At 40.8% G+C, this 21,191-nt stretch overlaps 1 protein-coding gene across 1 annotated transcript in view; it reads left to right on the top strand.

The window, feature by feature from the left end:
- The first annotated feature begins 307 nt into the window (after positions 1–307).
- SLC35F4 (solute carrier family 35 member F4) overlaps positions 308–21,191 on the top strand; it is a 278,711-nt gene continuing 257,827 nt past the window's right edge. The window contains exon 1 of the mRNA XM_036843259.1: positions 308–410. Coding sequence (XP_036699154.1) covers positions 308–410 — 103 coding nt within the window. The remainder of the gene's footprint in view (positions 411–21,191) is intronic.

Below are 21,191 nucleotides of genomic sequence, written 5' to 3'. Positions count from 1 at the left end.
TGGGGCCGCCCCGGGCAGCGGTGGTTGTCGGAGGTGAGGGGGCGCTGTTCGGGCAGCAGTGCGCGGGGTGGCGGGCGGGAGACCTGCCAGGCTGACAGAGAGGCCGGCCCTAGTGGGGGCCGCTCCGCCGCCGCCGCCGCCGCCGCTGTGATGCGGCGCCGGTGCTGCGCCGGGCGGCGGAGTCAGAGCCTGGGCGCGGGCGCACGAGCTGCAACATCAGCACCGGCGGCGGCACCTGCACCAGCTCCCGGGCCCCGCGCTGCGCTTTCCGACCCGCCGCGCCCGGGGCCGCCGCCCCGTGCTCTCTATGGATGTCAAGGCGGCCCCCAACGGGGTGGCCACCATCGAGGACCGGATCCTGCGGATCACCGGCTACTATGGCTATTACCCGGGTTACTCCAGTCAGAAAAGTAAGATGCGGCGGGGCTGTCTTGCTCCAGGCGCCGGAGGGGTGGGATGCGGGAGGGCGCGCCGTCCGGACACCTACCTGCAGCCCTGCTGGCGTGGCTAAAGCCAATCTCCTGGCAGTGGGGCTACCGCGGCTAAAAGTGTGTTCGCTGTCCTCGGTGCTGAACCGTGAGAGAGAACGGGCGTCCGGACTGTTGGCGCCTCGGAGTTTGGAAATCGTGGTAGCCTTGGGGGCAGAAGCGCAGAGGGAACCGGGTGAGCGCTCCTGACGGCCGTCGGCCGGCTCACCCCAGGCTTATTCACGACCGAGCAGGCTAACATGGCCGTTTACTTAGCGAAACTCAGCCCTTGGGGCTGCACTGCCCCAAAGTCCCTACTGGGTGCCAGGCTGCGGGCTGGGCGCCGGGGAGGCTCGGGGGTGGAGCTGGCGGCGGAGGCCGACCCAGACGTGGGTCCCGGAGCCGATGGGTCAGACTGTTCACTCCAGGCTGTTGAGACGTTGCCAGCGCGGGAATTACTCTTGTTAAAATGTTTCTGGGTGGCTGTCCGCCTTGGGCAGAGAAGGAACCTGGCCAGGTCTCCGAGGCTGGGAGCTTGGGGCCAGAGACCCGTGAAAAGACTGGGGGCTGGGGTGGGTGAGAGGGGGAGGCGCGACCGGGCCACCCCCCCACCCCCAGCTGCCCGCCGCACGTCGCGGCTACCTCGGAGCCGGAGCGGGCTGCTCTGCGCGGTTCTGCCTTTCTTCCGGCTGAGCGAGGTCATGCGGTGCGGACGCGTTCACGTTTCTGGAGCAGTTTTGCGGGGAGGGCGATGAGGTGCGCTCTACTCTGTCCCTCTCTCCCCGCACACGAACCCACTGGCTCTGTTTGCTGGGATTAGTTCTGCCGGCGACCCAGGTGAAGCTCGTTTTACTCTGAATTGGGGGAGTAGCTGCGGCTTAATTCCCATGCAGGTGGGATTTCGCTTTTTCTCTATCAATGCATTTCTGTCGCAATAGATGGAGCTTAATTGATGTTTTTTGCTGTTATTTTTAACCGGAAGCTTCTGGAGCTCCTAGATGCATTTCTGATTGGTATTTTTCTGAGACATTTGAGGTACAATCAACGTTACAGTTTCTCTGAAACGAGTAAACCCTAACACATAGAGGGAAAAACACCTTTTTTCTTGTAACTCCTCCCCCTCCCCCTCCCCCTCCCCGCTATGCTCCATCTCTATTGAGCTTTCTTCCATGGGCTGTCCTCACACAGATATTTTCTAGTTTAATATTTCATTTGGCTTCAGGAAAGGCCCATTTGATCTGGATGGTTTCTGTCTAGCTGTTTTTAGCATTAGAAGATTACATTATTCATTTTCCATACAAAAGTAATTATATAGTGTTAGAATTTTCTAGAAAGAAAATAACATGCTGTGGAATGTGGTTTGAAGTCTTTGTACTATAGATTCAAAACTTCTTTTTTTTCCTATTGGCAAAGGCTTTTTGTTTTTAACCCTAGAAACTTAAGCGAAGGCAGTAGTATACCAGGTAGAGATTACTTAGATTTCACCTTTGAATATTTTAATTAGGAACCATGGGATTTTGGTTGCTTAGAAAATGTAGAAACTGTCTGTGAGATCACAAGACTCAGGGTAGCATATTATTATAGTTTTTATAACAATGGAACTTTGGTTAATAAAGAACAAACCAAAAAGAATACTGGAAAAGTGACATTTTAGAGACATGTTCATGTTAGCTTTTCATATTTGCTGAAATAGCTGCACACGTTTCATTTGCCGTACAATAACTGGACAAACAGAGGGAAGAGCACAGGTTAAGACAGTAACTGAAGCTAAAAGGGATAAAGATGCATTTGGCATAGTTATTTGTGATGGGATCTTAGCTAACTTCGGGCCACAGAATTCAAACAGTGAAGGCAGAGAATCTCACAAGGACAGAGAATTATGTGATAGTCAAATACCTTTCAGAATGTTTAAGCTTTCAGAGGTAGAAGGAGATTGCCATTTTGCAGAGTGAGAGGCTAGGAGAAGAGACAGCTGGAAGAGGGCCAGGCAGCTGAGCACCATGAAATAATCCTGCCCTTAATGCAGGCTTCAACTAGTAAACAAACACATTGAAGCAAACCAGTACAATATGGTCAATTGATTTAGCTGTTACCGGGAATGAGCAACAGCTTGGGGGAAGTCTGGAAAGACATATTTAGGAAAAGGCTGTGGTGAGGAATATGTAATATGTGAAGGCAAGGTGGCTTTCCCATTTTCTGATGGTCATGTTTGAGACCTCTCTTGATATCAATGCCATTTACTTTTCTAGAGGCAGGTGGGGACTCATCTCTGACAGTAAGCATTAATGATCAACCTCATGGTATTGCATCCTGCTGCTACCTGCTGCTACCCCTGCCAATCAGGAAGATGAGTATCTAGCTCAGAACAAATTCTAGTAGTCAGGCTGATGCAAAAAGAATGTATGTGTACATATATTATGTATGTAAAAGGTGCATACATATATAATATACATTGTATACATAAGATAAACATTATGTATAAAAGATATATATGCATTATATATAAAAGATATATATATATATCTATATGCAATCATCTCTATATCTATAAATTTAGATAGATAGATGGGTACAGAGATGATTAAAGCATTAACCTCAAGTTACTTATGGTCTGGTAGGGGAAATAGATTCACTCATTCAACAGGTGCTAATTGAGTACCTCCTATGTGCTGGGGATACATCAGTGAACAAAACAGACAAAAGTATTTTCCTTTTTAGAGCTTAAGTTCTAGTGGGAAGAGACAGACAATAATAAATAAATAAATAAATACATAAAGTATTGTATTTCAGGGTGATAGCTGCTTCAACAAAAATATCAACAAGAGTTAAAAGGCTACAAAAGTCTGAGGGGGTAGCAATTGTGGAAATTTTAAATAGGGTGGCCAGGGAAGGCCTCACTGAGGAGGTCACAACTGAGCAAAGACCTGAAGGATGTGAGGGAGTTTGCTGTGTAGACATCGGGAGGAAGTCGTTCCGGGCAAAGGGAACAGCCCATGCAAAGCTCTGGGGTGGAGCATGCCGGGCCTGCTAGAGAAGGAGTGGGGAGGCCTGCATGGCTGAAGTGGGGTAAATAATCGGGCGAGTGGTTGGAGATGAGGACACTATGGATACAGGGGCTCACATGAAGTAGCACCTTACAGGCCATTGTGCGTCCTTTGGCTTGTACTCAATGAAATTGGGAGCCTTTGCAGGGTTTTGACAGAGGAGTGATGTGACTTGACTTACATTTCAAAAGGATCAACTTGACTGCTTTATTGGCGCAGAGGTGGAAGCAGAGAGACTAGTTAGTATGTCACTGTAATAACCAAGGCGGGAGATGATGGTGGCCTGAACCAGAGGCGTAGCAGTAGCAGAGGTGAGAGGTGGTCAGATTCTCTATATATTTGAAATTAGATTCTCTATATACTTGAAATTCTGTATACATCTGAATAGGGTTTCCTGATGGTTGGATATGGTATCTGCAAGAAAGAGAGGAGTAAAAAAATGATTCCACCTTTTCTAGTTTGACCAAGTTTGAGTTGCCAATGGCTAAAGTGTGGCAAGATTTAAGGCAGAGAAGTTTAGGGGGTCAAGGGGTAAGGATAACATTTTGGAAAGTTTAAATGTAATTGGAGACGTAGAATAACCCTGGAGTTCAGAGGAGATGCCTGACTGGAGATATAAATTAGGGATTTTCCAGCATTTGGATGGTTATTTATAGTCTAAGACTAAAGAGATCTCCAAGGAGTCAACGTATATAGAGAAGGGAAGAGGAGCAAGGACTGACTCTGGGGCACTGAGACATTAAGAGGGTGAGAAGAAGAGGGGCGTATGATACCCTAGAAGCCAGTGAAGAGTTTCAGAGGGAAGAGATTAGCCGAGTCCAAAGCTGCTGAAGGGTCTAGAAAATAAAAACTGATAACTGACCATGAATTTGGCAACTGGACATCATTGGCTACCTTGACAGGAACACGTAAGGCGGCAGAAGGTGGGTTAGAATGTGCTTAAGCAAGAATTAGAGGGAGGAATTGGAAATGTGAGTATAGACAATTATTCAATGATTTTTGTGCAAAGGGGAGCAGAGGAAATGGGGGTAGTGGGGTTAAGAAAGTTTTTTTTTTTGTAAGATGGGAGGCAATTGCAGGATGTTTGCATGATCATGAGACTGATTCAATAGAGAAAGAAAAATCAGTGATGTTGGAGAGATAGTGTACCAAAACTAGTGCACAAAGGAAGGGACATCGCTTTAGATAGGAACATGGATATAGGGCAGAGGGTATGGATGAAGGGTCTGGAAGGAGAATAACTGAGACGGTGGGAGTCTGGTGAGATTCTCTTCTGGTTGCTTTCATTTTCTCCAAATAGGAAGCAAGGTCATCAACTGAGAGTGAGGATAAAGGAGGAGGCTGTAGAGGTTGGAGGAAAGAGAAGGTGTGAATTGTTCTATGGGGGGAGCAAATGGACTGAGGAAGTACAGTAAAGTTGTCTGGCTGCCTTAAAGGGCACGTTTAGTTTCTGGTCAGAAATTTGAAGCGAGACCAGTCAGTAGGTCGTTATGTTCATTGACACAGTGGTGGCGTGGAGCAAGTGAAGAGAAGGATTTAACCAGAGTTTCAGATTATCCAGTGAGTGTAATAATAGCGGCAAGGGAGTTGTGAATGTATGCAAGGAAGGTATTGAAGTGAATGGCCATAGCATTTAAAGCTGGTGAATAGAGAAGAGAGAAAATCGAGATGATTAGGGAGAGTGAAAAGTTGGTAGGATCAATGGATTGCAAATCTCAGTGGGATCAAAGGCTAGTGGATGGTTAGCTGGGAGATAAGAGGTGATGATCAAAGAAGGTTGTATTACTATAAGAAGTCATTCATTCCATAAGTCAAGTCAAAGGATAAATCCATTTATATTTTACTGTATTCCATTATCAATATTTTTGGGGTGAGCCTTCTTTTTTGTGTTTGTATAAGGAGGCAGTATATTGATGTGTAGTGAATTAAACTCTAGGGGTTTGGAAATTGATTCTAGTTAAACCTGCCAGCAACTTGGCTCTGAGACCTGAGACACCTCTCTGTGGCCATCAGTTTCCTTGTTTGTAAAAAAAAAAAAAAGAAAAGAAAAAGGGTAGAAGTCACTGTCTTAGGACAGCATGCAGTAGGTCGCTTTGACAGCTTTCAAAAAAGCCCCAACCTCCATGGAGAAATCTCACTCAGTAAACTAGTATGTTTACTTCACCTCTCCTCGCCCCACCTTCCATCTCAGATGGTGGCCAGTTCCCTCTCTTTGTTCTATGCCTTTTGTGCTTGTTGGCCTTCTGTTTTTTTCTATGCTCCGCCAGTGACCAGGTTCTGTGGTTGTTTTCTATCGGTAGCTGCAAATTTATAGTAAAACTTTTTGTCCTTGCTCTGATCTCAGCTCTGACCATCCCGTTTCCAAAAAGAACTCTACCAACTTCTGGCTCTTCTGGCTCTCTCAGTTCTCCAACTATTGCTGTGACTTAGCATTTCCCAAGTTTCCAGACTCAGCTGTCTCCTCTCACTTTATTTTCCCCGAGCAAGTACATTCAGTTTCATGGCTTCACCATCTTCTATGTGTCTGTATTTCTAGGTCCACTTTTTCTGAGTCCAGACCCATATTTCAACTTTCTACAAGAATTCTTACCTGAATGTCCCCCTGGCATGTCACACATAAAACTAAATTCATCATTCTGTCCTTAAAATATGCCTTTTCCTTCTTATTATGCTTTTTAGCTTCCAATATCTGTATCTAACCAATTGCTCAGAAACCTGGAGTTATCCTCAAACTCTGCCCTTCCCTCTTCTCCTATATTCAGTTAACAAGTCCTATCTATTTTACCTCACATATGTGCTTTCCATCCCTATTATCACTGCCTTAGTTCTATCCATTGTATCTTTTTTTTTAACATCTTTATTGGAGTATAATTGCTTTACAATGTTGTGTTAGTTTCTGCTGTATAACAAAGTGAATCAGCTATACATATACATATATCCCCATGTCTCCTCCCTCTTGAGTCTCCCTCCCACCCTCCCTATCCCACCTCTCTAGGTGGTCACAAAGCACCGAGCTGATCTCCCTGTGCTATGAGGCTGCTTCTCACTAGCTATCTATTTTACATTTGGTAGTGTATATATGTCCATATCCATTGTATCTTTCACCCAATCTCAAATCTTTTTAATCCAGTATGCACACCTTAAGAACATTCAATTCCCTAAAATGCAAATCTTCCTCTCATATCCCTGATCAAATGCCAGGAATAAATCTTCATTTTCTGTGGAATAAAGTCCAAATTCCTTAGCCTGCCACAATCTGAGCCCAGCTTACATTGTTCTATTTTAGCACATGTTTTCCCCTCTAATTGCCAAAGTAATGCATGCTTAATGCAGAAAATCTGGAAGGCAGAGAAGCAAAGAGAGATTAAAAACAAAATTACTTATAATTCTACCAGCCAGAGGTGATTAGTGTTAACATTTTGGCTAACACTACCCCTTCAGTCTATTTTATATCCATAGACCCATGCAAGTGCTGTTTATTTTGTACTGAACATTTCTCTCGTTGGTCTATATATTTTAATAACTGAAATTTAATGTATGCAAAATCTTCCATATATTTAAACACCTTAATCTACTTACATTGTTGAATTTTTCATCCAGTTTTTCTTTTTAATTTCATATCTCACGTAGCCTCCACAAACCCTGATCATAGTCTCATCAAGCTGCTCATTGTTTTAATAACATTCTTGTCCCCATGTTCTTCAGGGCCTCAGTGCCTTTTTACACTATGACCTGAATGGCTTCCTCTCCCCAAGTCTCCTTCTTCACTCTTTGGAAAGCTCCTATTTATCTTTAAAGGCCAAGTTCAAATGCACGGTCCTCTGTAAAGCTTTCTGATTGCCCCAGGCTGGGTTAATCCTACCTCTGTGCTCCTGTAATACTGTGTACTCACCTCTGCTCCAGCATTTAGCACACTATTTTGGGCTGTTTACTTTTCACAAGACTGTTTCACCCACGGAGCTTGGGGAGGGAAGGGACTTATCTTTATTTATTTTTATCTTAGGCAAAGTGAAAGTGTACTGGAGTACATTCTGGGTGCTCAATGAAGTTTATTGTACTAATGAATGAATGATTATAGTTTCTGTGGAAGAAGTTGGAGAGTTAATTATTTCCACACGGAAAAAGTGTACATGGTGGTAGTGATTGGAGGGAAAGAAAAAAGTCACCAGCTATGAATGAATTAAACAGATGTGCCTATTCAGAGAATGAGAATAAACCAAATGGTATTTTATGATCACTTTACCTTTATAACTTCTGCATTTGTGTCCTTATTGCCTTTATAACCTTTTCTGTACTTGAATGGGGAAAAGGCAATTTTAAAATACAGAATAGTATAAAGTTATTAGACTTCTAAGAAATAAAGTGTGTTCCCTCCCCCCTTGTGAAGTGGTTAGTATTGGTCTTCATGGTACGATATTAATATAACACTTCAGTACTCTAACTGGCATTAAGTTATAAAATTGTCTCCTACTAGTGAAATGAATGCAGTAAATATTTCTCCCAGTTCATAGTCTTTTTATACCTTGATAATAAGCTTTATGCTTCTTGGTATATGACAGGTAGCGTTTTATAAACAGTTATAAATAATTACCATTGATATGTAGTAAGAAGTCTTTGTAACATAGTTTTAAACTATAACTTGTAAGGTCTACATTGATACTGAATATCATTGTATATGTTATTGATGTTGCATAATGTGGTAGTTTCTACAATGTTTATTCTGATATGTATTTTTCATTTAAAATATAAATTTACATATAAACTTGATATTTGTATTGTAAAATACTACTGCTACTAATAGCTAACACATGGGTTTAACATTAAGTGTCAGATAAACTTTCTTTAGGAAGCCCATCTAAGACCTGTCTGAGGCCATAAGGTCTAATGCAAAGACCACAAGACCCTGCTCTGCCACTTGCTAGACTTTTAAACTTGCATAAGTAACTTAACCTCTCAGATCAACGGTTTTGTTCCTGTAAAATGGAAATAGTAATAGTTGCATCACAGGTCATTGGGAGGGTTATATAAGATAACGTATATAAAATGTCTGACACAATGTGCAGTTCAGTGTATGGAAGCTGTTGTGATCATGGAGGAAACCAGTTGAATGGGCTTCATGATTTCAAAAAGGCTTGCTCACTTTTTTCTTGTAAGTAAATGGTTTACCACTTACATTTTTTTCCTATCCAATGTTGTACTCTGAATTGTTATTGAAAATTGTGTTACAGCAATGTTAAAGATAATTTACAAATTATCCAAGTCTGCAATGGTTTTTATTTTTGAAGGTTGCCTTCTACTTCCTACCACTTTCTGGCTTACCTGGATCGCCCCTGGGGATAGTTTAAAATGGGCTGGAGCCATTTGTGATGAGATTATTCCCAATGGGCTGATCCAAAATAGAGGAGACAAATCTAGGGTTTATGGGTGACAGGATGGGTCTGCATGTCTGGAGATGCAAATACCCAGACATCAAAGTAGAGAGAATCGCAGGAGTTGGGGGAGGGGTGTGGACAAATCGGGGGAGAGAGTGGGGGAGGGAAAGGGTGAAATCCCAGCTGAAGATGAGTAGCATGGGATGAGGTGGGGTTATACAGGATTGGGAGGGCAAATAGGTGGAGAAGAAGCGAAGGCTGATGATTAATTGTGGCCTAGTCTGCTGGAAGTTTCATTGTTCCTTTTTACATGTGGAGTCTTTTTTTTATTTTTTCAAAAGTGAATAGCCTTTTATTTCCTAGTTATAGTTAAATCCTTAAACTCATTTGATTTCCTGTGCCCCATTACATGTGGAGTCTTAAAGGGGCAGTTGATTTTCGGTCTATTTATATAGTGGCGAACATTACAGATAGGATATTTTAAGTTCTACTTTTAAAAATACGTCATTATGATATAAACACATTTACATAGTCTTCGAAGTTATAATTCTGTTATGTTATGAAGTATTTAACTACTTAAAGACACAGAATAATATGGAGAAAAAGGAAAATAATCCTGTCACTGTAACATGACTACCGTTATTTTGGTTAATTTCCTTCCAATCTTCGTAATGCATATAGGGCTTCACTTCTTGATTTATTGACAAATATAAACTATAGTGTAGTCATAATTCTGATATATACAATTTTGTGCCCAGCTTCTTTCCCACTTGACATTTTAGGATAAGCATTTTTCGTTTTGTTGCATTTGTCTGCTTGCAGAGCCTGGAATTAGATTCCCTTTCAGAGCTCTTGGCTTAAAGAATTTGGGCAAGCTGGTTCTCAGTTCTTTGAGACTAAATGAAATGGAGAGACCTGGAGTGTTAGAGAAGGCTTGTTTGGTTTCTCATCACAGGATTCCACTTGAACTGGCTTAAGCAAAACTGGAAGTGATTGAAATGATACTGTGAGTCTTCCATGGATTTTAAGGGCAGGGGTTAGGTGGGATAAGCGTCAGGTCCCGGACTGCTGTAGGGAAAATAGGAAGCCCTCTTTCACTGCCTTTCATCTCTTTTTTTTTTCTGGCATATGTTCTCCATTCTTGTCTCTTGCTGCAGACTGGCTTTCTCTATTCCTTGTCCAAATGGTTGAAAATAGCCTCTGCAAGCAGTTCCAATGTTTATATGTCCTCTATTCAAGAGAGCAGACAGATTGAGCAAGAATCTCTTCTAAATCCAGATTCCCAGGGAAAGGGACTCTTTGGCCCAATTTGTGTCAAGTGTACACTCTTGATCCTATTGACTGTGGTGGTCTGGGGCACGGTCAAGTTATGCCATCATGGCTGCCAGAGGCTTTCTCCTGTAACCCTACTGACAGTAGGGCAAGAGGTAGTTTCCAGAGAAAAGGAGTGATTGGCTGGACAGTCAATAGCTATTTGGTTCACTGAGCTTTGCATAAAAAGTTTTTCATATTAAATCATAGGCTTCAATCAAGATCCAATCTTTCTTCTGGTCTGATAGTCCTTATAATGTACCTACATAATATTTAGTGAGGTTATAGATAGTGTATTCCTAAACTGAGAAAACCCAAGTGTTTGTTTAGAGTATAAGTCCCTAGGGAGTTCTGTTTAAAAGTACTCAAGGAGCACTGCAGACTGCTTATTAAGTTTTATTGAAGTGCTGCTGGTTACATCAAAACTGGAAGACATATTTCTTTTTCTAGGTCGGATAGGGCAACACACCAGTTCCTTCAGACTCAAGGTAAAGTAATTGAGGGTGACATTGAACATTGTACACTTTAAACAGGGATTGAAAATTACACTATTCTGCATTCTAGGATTTTCTATATTTAGTTCTGGGCTAATGCCAAGATGGCACTACTGAGGGTCAATAATGGTTTTATGGTTCTGAAAACCAGACATACTAAGAATTCTTTATCTCTTGTGAAGCTACGATTCCTAAGGGTGGTAGAGCCTGCACGTTTTTGCTGCTGATGCCTTGCTCCAAGTCATGTGACTTTGGTATCTATCTTGCATTTTTGTTCACACCCATGTTTTACATTGGCATTCTAGAGGAAAGATCCAGATCGAATGAGCCGGGAACCATTTGGAGCACCATCTTCCCTGCTGGAGTTATAGTGGCAGATGCTAAAGAAGCAATATATACATCTAAAATGAATTATTATTTCTCAGGGACATTTTAGAACAAATATATTTAGAAGTTGAGAACTTTTTATTTCTCCTTAATTGAAAAAAATTGTGAGTGCCTCAAGTGGGAGCTTCTTGTCTTTCTCCTTCCTAGTCCACATCCACAGAGCAGTCATTGTGATACTTTAGAAACATTAATTGGATCATGCCATTCCTCTGGTTAAAGTCTTCAATGGCTTCTCATATTTCTTTGGAAAACTATAAAAGCCTGAACCTAGCCTACATGGTCCTACGTGGTTGGATTCTTCTGATGGCACCACTCTTGCATGCCCACATGATGCTCTGGTCATGCTGGCGCGTTCTCCAGGTCCTTTCCTTCCTCCAGGCTGATGAACAAGCTCTTCCCTCTTCCTGGTGCTGTTACCTGGCTGGCTCCTCACCATCCCTCAGGTCTCATATTAAGTGCCACTGCCTCAGGCTTCCAGCTTTGCACATCTCTCATCTCATGTACTTTTCCTTTGTAGCACTTACTGCAAACTGTGATTACAATTTATGTTGATTCTTGTGACTGATCAATGTCTTTCCTGCCTGCTACTCTCTTAGCTCCGTAAGGGAAGGGATGGATCTATTTTGTTCAGCACTATGTACCCAGCACACAGAACAGTACCTGAACACTCCATACATATTTGCTGAGTGATTAAATCTTGTTAAAAATTTAGAGTAGACTTAAAAAAAACCCAACATTTTATTTGGAATGATTTTAGACTTACAGGAAAGCTGCAAAGATAATTCACAATGTTTCTGTGCACCCCTCACCCAGTTTCCCCTATTATTATTATTTTATATTACCAATGTGTATTTGTCAGAACTAAGAAACCACTATTGGTACATTACCATTAATTAAACTCTAGGCTTTATTTGGACTTCACCAGTTTTCCCTTTAAGGTTCTCCTGCTGTTCCAGGATCCAAACCAGTGTACTCTATTGCACTTAGTTGTCATGTCTCTTAAGCAGGCTTTTAATGAACTGAACTTGAAAAGATAATTTCAATTTTATAGGAACTTCCTGGCCATTTTTTTAGGGCTTGGGTCAGATCACATTTGAAATTTTAATTACTAGTTTTCAAGGTAACATTGAATTAAATTCATGTTAGAAATGATCTATGACTTGACATGGTAATTACATACTATTTTGGAGGACTGTTCTATAGTGTAGAACAGTTGTTTTTAATGTTTCTGCTTTTTAACATTTTGGGGGAACATAGGCATTTTTGAAAATCTAAACAAAACTATAAATTACTCCCCCCATGTACATATACACCAAATATTTTCATGCAGTTCACTTGATTACACTGGAAATTTATTATTTCATAGGAACATGCTATAAAAGTGATAATTCCAATGAGTCATATCTGTTTTTCTATTTTATGAGAATGTGTGTGAAATTTGATGGTAATATCTGGAAAAATTGAAATAATTAAAATATGTTAACTCAAATGAAAATGAATTTCAGTTTTATTCAATTTTCAAAAGTGAATTTTAGTGAGAAAGCTCTCATAGTTTGGATTGAATAACAAGCTGAAAATTTGGGGTGTTCTTAGGCATGAGAATATGCAGCTCATCTTTGATATTCAGTTTACTGCAACTTGATTAAAATATTAACACTTTCTAAAAACTCTGACTTACAAGGATACGAGGTAGCAAATGAAATTAGAGACCCCATAGCTTATTTGGCAGGGAGAGGTGGATTTGTATCAAGAAACTTCTTGAAGACTCTTCAAGTTGAATTAATGTCACATCATTTCATTCGTACTCAAGTCACTGAGGTCACCTTTGAGGCAAGATCTGCATCATCCATGCTGTCTTTGTCAGCAAAGAAAGAATGATGAATCCATATTTCATTTTAAGTTTGTCTAAGCAGAATTAGTCTTCAAATATATCTTGCAGTGTATCTAGGTACTTCCAGATTATTTGTCTGCACAGACATTTTATGACATATCACTCTGTATCCTTATTTCCTGAGGAGCTCTGTTTCCAAAAGACCCTGTGGTTTTCAGCCGCATTATAATAATGACTTTAAGGCTTTCACTGAAAAATTGTATCATTTTTGGCTGCACAGCATGCGGGATCTCCCCAGACCAGAGGTTGAACCCGCACCCCCTGCAGAGGAAGTGCAGAGTGTTAACCACTAGACCACCAGGGAAGTCCCAAAAAATTGTATCATGTTCATATCCATAAAGTAAGCAAAGTGAAGAATGAAGTTCTCCTTATTGAACAACTAAGGATGGGCTTCACATTTTTTTTCCTCAAGGTGATACAAATGTCCTTCAAAGATTTCAAGTCAAGATTTCTGAAAAGATATTAGCTTCAAAGTAGTCAAAGAGAAGTCCACATTCTCTTCACTGGCTCTGATGGAATTGACTTTCAAGGCAATAGAAAAGGTTTCTTGTTGGATCATTGGCAATATTTTAGGTTACTACATGCAGCAAGTTACACTGATATGCAAAGCTACTCTCATCACCAAAGCAGTACAACCTACTTTCCTCCCCATGTGCAGTTTGTTTGACATTACAAACTTTCAAGTTTCCTAAAAAGCTCACAGAATAGGTGTTCTCCTTAGGTGACACTCATATACATATAATAGATAATCAGGAATTGGGAGCATCGTGAGATATGCAGTCATTTGCTAAAGGGAAATAGCATAGCTGCTAGTATCTCCAATGTTTGCACCAAAATTATGGCAAAAGAGCAAGTTTTGAGAGGACTTTATTTGATAAAGGCACTGCTCCCATTTTTATCCCGTGCTGCAGACCACAAACTAGTTTATCCTTTTCCAGGGCAGACTGGTTCCCAAGGTCTCCCCAGGATGAATTTTTAAAAATTATTTATTTATTTATTTATTTGAGTATAGTTGTTTTACAATGTTGTGTTAGTTTCTGCTGTACAACGAAGTGAATCAGCTATATGTATACATATATCCGCTCCCTCTTGGACCTCCCTCCCACTCTCCCCCCCAATCCCACCCATCTAGGTCATCACAGAACACTGAGCTGAGCTCCCTGTGCTATACAGCAGGTTCCCACCAGCTATCTATTGATATTTTACACATAGTAGTGTATATATGTCAATCCTAATCTCCTATTTGTCCCACCCTCCACTTCCCTCTCTGTGTCCACACGTCTATTCTCTACATCTGTGTCTCTATTCCTGCCCTGCAAATAGGTTCACTTCTACCATTTTTCTAGATTCCAAATATATGCGTTAATATATGATATTTGTATTTCTCTTTCTGACTTACTTCACTTTGTATGACAGTCTCTAGGTCCAACCACGTCTCTGCAAATGTCACAATTTCGTTCCTTTTTATGGCTGAGTAATATTCCATGGTACATATGTACCACACCTTCTTTATCCATTCATCTGTTGATGGACTTTTAGGTTGCTTCTGTGTCCTGGCTATTGTAAATAGTGCTGCAATGAATATTGGGGTGCATGCGTCTTTTTGAATTATGGTTTTCTCAGGGTATATACCCAGTAGTGGGATTGCTGGGTCATATGGTAGTTCTATTTATAGTATTTTTAAGGAACCTCCGTACTGTTCTCCATAGTGGCTGTATCAATTTACATTCCCACCAACAGTACAAGAGGGTTCCCTTTTCTCTACACCCTCTCCAGCATTTATTGTTTGTAGATTTTCTGATGATGGCAATTCTGACCAGAGTGAGGTGATACTCCATGGTAGTTTTGATTTGCATTTCTCTAATAATTAGTGGTGTTGAGCATCTTTTCATGTGCCTCTTGGCCATCTGTATGTCTTCTTTGGAGAAATGTCTATTTAGACCTTCTGCCCACTTTTTTTTTTAAACATCTTTATTGGAGTATAATTGCTTTACAATGTTGTGTTAGTTTCTGTTTTATAACAAAGTGAATCAGCTATACATATACATATATCCCCATATCTCCTCCCTCTTGAGTCTCCCTCCCACTCTCCCTACCCCACCCCTCTAGGTGGTCACAAAGCACAGAGCTGATCTCCCTGTGCTATGCGGCTGCTTCTCACTAGCTATCTGCCCATTTTTTGATTGGGTTGTTTGTTTTTTTGATATTTAGCTGCATGAACAGTTTGTATATTTTGGAGATTAATCCTTTGTCAGTTGCTTCATTTGCAAATAGTTTCTCCCATTCTGAGGGTTATCTTTTCATCTTGTTCATGGTTTCCTTTGTTGTGCAAAAGCTTTTAAGTTTAATTAGGTCCCATTTGTCTATTTTTGTTTTTATTACTCTAGGAGGTGGGTCAAAAAGATCTTGCTGTGATTTATGTCAAAGAGTGTTTTCCCTATGTTTTCCTCTAAGAGTTTTACAGTGTCCAGTCTAACATTTAGGTCTTTAATCCATTTTGAGTTTATTTTTGTGTATGGTGTTAGGGTGTGTTCCACTTTCATTCTTTAACATGTAGCTGTCCAGTTTTTCCAGCACCACTTATTGAAGAGACTGTCTTGTCTCCATTGTATATTCTTGCCTCCTTTGTCATAGATTAGGTGACCATAGGTGCGTGGGTTTATCTGTGAGCTTTCTATCCTGTACCATTGATCTATATTTCTGTTTTTGTGCCAGTACCATACTGTCTTGATTATTGTAGCTTTGTAGTATAGTCTGAAGTCAGGGAGCCTAATTCCTCCAGCTGCATTTTTCTTTCTCAAGATTGCTTTGGCTATTTGGGGTCTTTTGTGTTTCCATACAAATTGTAAAATTTTTTGTTCTAATTCTGTGAAAAATGCCATTGGTAACTTAATAGGGAATGCATTGAACCTGTAGATTGCTTTGGGTAGTATAGTCATTTTCACAATATTGATGCTCCCAATCTAAGAACATGGTATATCTCTCCATCTGTTTGAGTCATCTTTGATTCCTTTCATCAGTGTTTTATAGTTTTCTGAGTACAGGTCTTTAGCCTCCTTAAGTAGGTTTATTCTTAAGTATTTTATCCTTTTTGTTGTGATGGTAAATGGGATTCTTTCCTTAACTTCTCTTTCTGGTCTTTCATTGTTAGTGTGTAGGAATGCAAGCGATATCTGTGCATTAATTTTGTATCCTGCAACTTTACCAAATTGATTGATGAACTTTAGTAGTTTTCTGGTGGCATCTTTAGGATTTTGTATGTATAGTATCATGTCATCTGCAAACAGTGACAGCTTTACTTTTTCTTTTCTAATTTGGATTCCTTTTATTTCTTTTTATTCTCTGATTGCTGTGGCTAGGACTTCCAAAACTATGTTGAATAAGAGTGGTAAGAGTGGACATCCCTGTCTTGTTCCTGACCTTAGAGGAAGTGCTTTCAGTTTTTCACCATTGAGAACGATGTTTGCTGTGGGTTTGTCACATATGGCCTTTATTATGTTGCGGTAGCTTCCCTCTATGTCCACTTTCTGGAGAGTTTTTTATCATAAATGGGTGCTGAATTTTGTCAAGAGCTTTTTTTCTGCATCTATTGAGATGATCATATGGTTTTTATTCTTTAATTTTTTAATATGGTGTATCACATTGATTGATTTGCATATATTGAAAAATCCTTGCATCCCTGGGATATGTCCCACTTGATCATGGTATATGATTGTTTTAACGTGTTGTTGGATTCTGTTTGCTAGAATTTTGTTGAGGATTTTTGCATTGATGTTCATCAGTGATATTGGTCTGTAATTTTGTTTTTTTTGTGATATCTTTGTCTGGTTTTGGTAACAGGGTGATGGTGGCCTCATAGAACGAATTTGGGAGTGTTTCTCCCTCTGCTATATTTTGGAAGAGTTTGAGAAGGATAGGTGTTAGCTCTTCTCTAAATGTTTGAGAGAATTCGCATTTGAAGCCATCTGATCCTGGACTTTTATTTGCTGGAAGATTTTTAATTACAGTTTCAATTTCATTATTTGTGATTTGTCTGTTTATATTTTCTAATTCTTCCTGGTTCAGCCTTGGAAAGTTGTACCTTTCTAAGAATTTGTCCATTTCTTCTAGGTTGTCCATTTTATTGGCATAGAGTTGCTCGTAGTTGTCTCTTATGATCCTTTGTATTTCTGTGGTGTTCACTGTAATTCCTCCTTTTTCATTTATAATTTTATTGATTTGAATCCTCTCCTTTTCTTTCTTGATAAGTCTGGCTAAAGATGATCAATTTTGTTTATCTTCTCAAAGAACCAACTTTTAGTTTTATTGATCTTTGCTATTATCTTGGTCGTTTCTATTTCATTTATTTCTGCTCTGATCTTTATGATTTCTTTCCTTCTACTAACTTTTTTTATGTTCTTCTTTCTCTAGTTGCTTTAGGTGTAAGGTTAGGTTGTTTTTTGAGATTTTTCTTGTTTTTTGAGATGAGATTGAATTGCTATAAACTTCCCTCTTAGAACTGCTTTTGCTGCGTCCCATAGATTTTGGGTCATCATGTTTTCATTGTCATTTGTTCCTGGGTATTTTTTGATTTCCTCTGATTTCTTCATCGATCTCTTGGTTATTTAGTGTATTGTTTAGTCTCCATGTGTTTGTGTTTTTCACAGTTTTTTCCCCTGTAATTGATTTCTAATCTCATAGTGTTGTGGTCAGAAAAGACGCTTGATACAATTTCAATTGTCTTAAATTTACCAAGACTTGATTTTTGACCCAAGATATGATCTATCCTGCAGAATGTTCTCTGTTCACTAGAGAAGAAAGTGTATTCTGCCTCTTTTGGGTGGAATGTCTTATAAATATCAATTAAATCATTTGTAGAGACATGGATGGATCTAGAGACTGCCATACAGAGTGAAGTAAGTCAGAAAGAGAAAAACGAATATCGTATATTAACGCATATATGTGGAACCTAGAAAAAGGTTACAGATGAACCAGTTTGCAGGGCAGAAATTGAGACACAGATGTAGAGAACAAACGTATGGACACCAAGGGGAGAAAGTGGCGGGGGGGTGGTGGGATGAACTGGGAGATTGGGATTGACATATATACACCAATATGTATAAAATGGATAACTAATAAGAACCTGCTGTATAAAAAAATAAATAAAATAAAATTCAAAAAAAAAAAAAAAGGCTGGAAAAGGCCTTGGGGGTGGGGCTTAGGCAGGGGCAAGGTTTAGGCCAGGTGGGGTCTAGGCTCATCACAGACAGAGGGAGCCCTGGAGGGCGGGGGTTCAGGCCCAGGAACCCAGCAGGCTTGCGGGGCCTGAGTGGGTGGGGGAAACACTGGATGCGTTCCTCTCTGATCTCCTGGTCCCCCGAAGGTCTCTCCCTATCCCTGCTAACCCCTGCTCCATGGTGGGCCCCTCGAGTGTGGGAAACCTTCTCCTCCCCCCACTGCCCCTCAGAGGCTCTGGTCCTGTTCTGCCTCCACTTTTCCTCCCCCCACCTCACTCCCACGCTCCCAGGACCTGCTCGGCCGGAGGGGCCCCTGAAGGGCTGAGGTTTAGGCCTGGGACCCCAGCAGGCTCACCGGGGCCTGAGCGGTTGGGGGAGATGCTAGCTGCATTCTCTCTGATCCCCTGATCCCCTGAAGGTCTCTCCCCATCCTCACTGATCCCCACACTGTGGGTGGGACCCTCTAATCGTGGGAACCCCTCGCCTCCCCCAGCCACCCCTCAGGGGTGCCGGTCCCCTCCTCCCTCCACTTTTCCTTCCCCCCTTCTTCCCCCCCAAGTCCTACCTGGTCACACGGGGTTTCCTCCTGTCCCTTTAGGTGTCCGAGGTCCCCCACCAGTGCCTGTTAGGTGCCCTAGTTGTGAGGAGATACAAACTTCATGTCCTCCTACTCCACCATCTTGGCTCCTCCCCTCTCCCCAGGATGAATTTAGCAGCAAGGAAAGAAAACTCAATTTATATTGGCTTAGGCAGTGAAGAAATTTATTCTTTCTGAGCAGGAAGTTGAGAGGTGGGGTGGCTGAATTAATAGCTTATGCTGGAATGAAGTACCCAGATTATAATCTTTTCTTTTCTGGTTTCCATCTCTTTATCTGTGTGCTGTACGTTGTAGGATATTTTCTTAACTCTATTTTCAAATTATTCAATTAAGTTTTTCACTTAAAGTTTCATTTGAAGTTATAATAGCTCTTGTATTTTCCTAATATTTCTTTTAAAAACATGGCATCTTATTTTCCCTATGATTATGATCTTCAGAAATAGGCTCATTAGAAGCTGCATCACTTCTGTTTTCAAGTTGTGTGGACAAAAAACAAAATCCAGCACTTGTCTAGAGATGTTTATTTTTTCAGTGAAGGATGTGCTGGGCCATGCTGTGAATGTTATAAGAGACATTGAACTGTAAACTTTAAAATGGTTAAAATGGTGAATTTTATGTTATATGAATAAAAAAAATTGTTACTATTCTAAAAAAATGTCATCTTATTCTTGTTTTATGGATATAATAGCTTCTTTTATTATTCCCTGAGGAGCTTACCTTTTTTTGAAAGTTCTATTCTCTTGAATGGGCCACTTCCTCCAAGTTGCTTTTTAAAAATTTTTTTATTATTTTTAACCAATATTCTTGGATGTTTGGTGATTTTTGTGTTATCTGCATGTATTCTAGAGTGGAGGACTCCAAAACTATTTGGGAGCTGTGAGAATGGTTGAGCAGGTCAGGAACTATGAAGGGTCTTACCCCACTTTCGAACTAACAAGTTAGTCTGTTGCATTTTCATAGATGCTACCAGAAGACATGAGATTCCTGGGTCAGATACAAAGGACATTATTACTCACAGTTCAGCAAGGAGCATGAGCTTCCTGCTCACGGTGGTTCCCCTTGCTCCGAAAATTTCACAGGGACAATACAGGGCAAGCAAGGTGGGTCCTCACTATGTAGTGGAATTGTGTCATACCTGAGGACTCCTGAGCTCAAGAAATTCCAATCATTTATAATGGTCTACAAGCAAACCTACCCAATCTTTGCTCCAGAGGGAGACATTAGCAAACAAACCTGCCTTCTATTCTAGAGGGAGACAAACTTCACTATACATGGTCTTGAAAAGCTAGTCCAGGACAAAGAGTTGTCAGATCCTACACAAGATGTTCAGAAATGGAAGAAAGACCCATGGAGAATTATCTCCCAACAGGGGCTTGTCTATCGTGACTTCACTGTCAAATAGCTGAGCTGTTTCCTTGGGAACATTCAATTTCATTTTTGTGAGATCTCTTCCTTTGGATCATAGAAGGCTTTTCTAATCTCCCAACTGGCTGCTAGCATCCTGCGAACCAAGTAGGAAGGAAGCCTGGGCATCTCACTGAGCAATGTGTGTAGGTTCACCTAATTCCTCCATGATCTTGGTATGGTACCCCAATCTTCAACCATATCTGGGGTCCCTGTGGACTTCTATTTGGACCTCTCCAGAGAATAAAGCTCTGGCCTGTGCCAGAGTAAAGGGAGGTGTAGTCAAATGCTGTACAGAGTGAGGATGGGAATTAAGAAGCCATTAGTCTTCTTAAAAAGCCTTAAACAAGGTTACTGATTGTAACCTCACTGTCATCCCTGTTAATTTGGCAACTGGTAAGTTTGGAAAATTCTGTGTTGTAAATTGGACTAATATCCATTTTTCCTACCCTCAACTTAGGTTTCAGTTTCTTTAAGCCTGACAAGTCGTTAACCACTTTCCAGCTTCAAAAATTTTGTTATTGTTTTCTTTCCTGATTCTTGTTTTTAAAATTGCACTTATTGTCATTTTAGTGGAATTTCCTGAATGAACAAATAGAAGTGTGTGTATTTCAATCTGCTGTCTTTACCAGGAAGAATCATTGTACTTTCTATTCCTATTCTTTGAAATCTTCCAACTTAAACTAGATCTACCGTAAACCAAGATAAACATGATATTCATGGTGGCAGAGTACATTGTCTTTATTTCCTCTCAGTGGGAAGCTATTTTAAGATATCAGGGACTTCCCTGGTGGCACAGTGGTTAAGAATCCAGCTGCCAATGCAGGGGACATGGGTTCAATCCCTCGTCTGGGAAGATCCCACATGCCATGGAGCAACTAAGCCTGTGCGCCACAACTACTGAGCCTGCACTCTATAGCCCACAAGCCACAACTACCGAGCCCATGCACTACAACTACTGAAGCCCGCACTCCTAGAGCCCGTGCTCTGCAACGAGAGAAGCCACC

Source organism: Balaenoptera musculus, chromosome 2, assembly GCF_009873245.2.
Source record: "Balaenoptera musculus isolate JJ_BM4_2016_0621 chromosome 2, mBalMus1.pri.v3, whole genome shotgun sequence".
Taxonomy (NCBI): Eukaryota; Metazoa; Chordata; class Mammalia; order Artiodactyla; family Balaenopteridae; genus Balaenoptera; species Balaenoptera musculus.
Note: the sequence above shows the minus strand (reverse complement) of the source record. Positions and strands in the feature narration are given on the sequence as shown.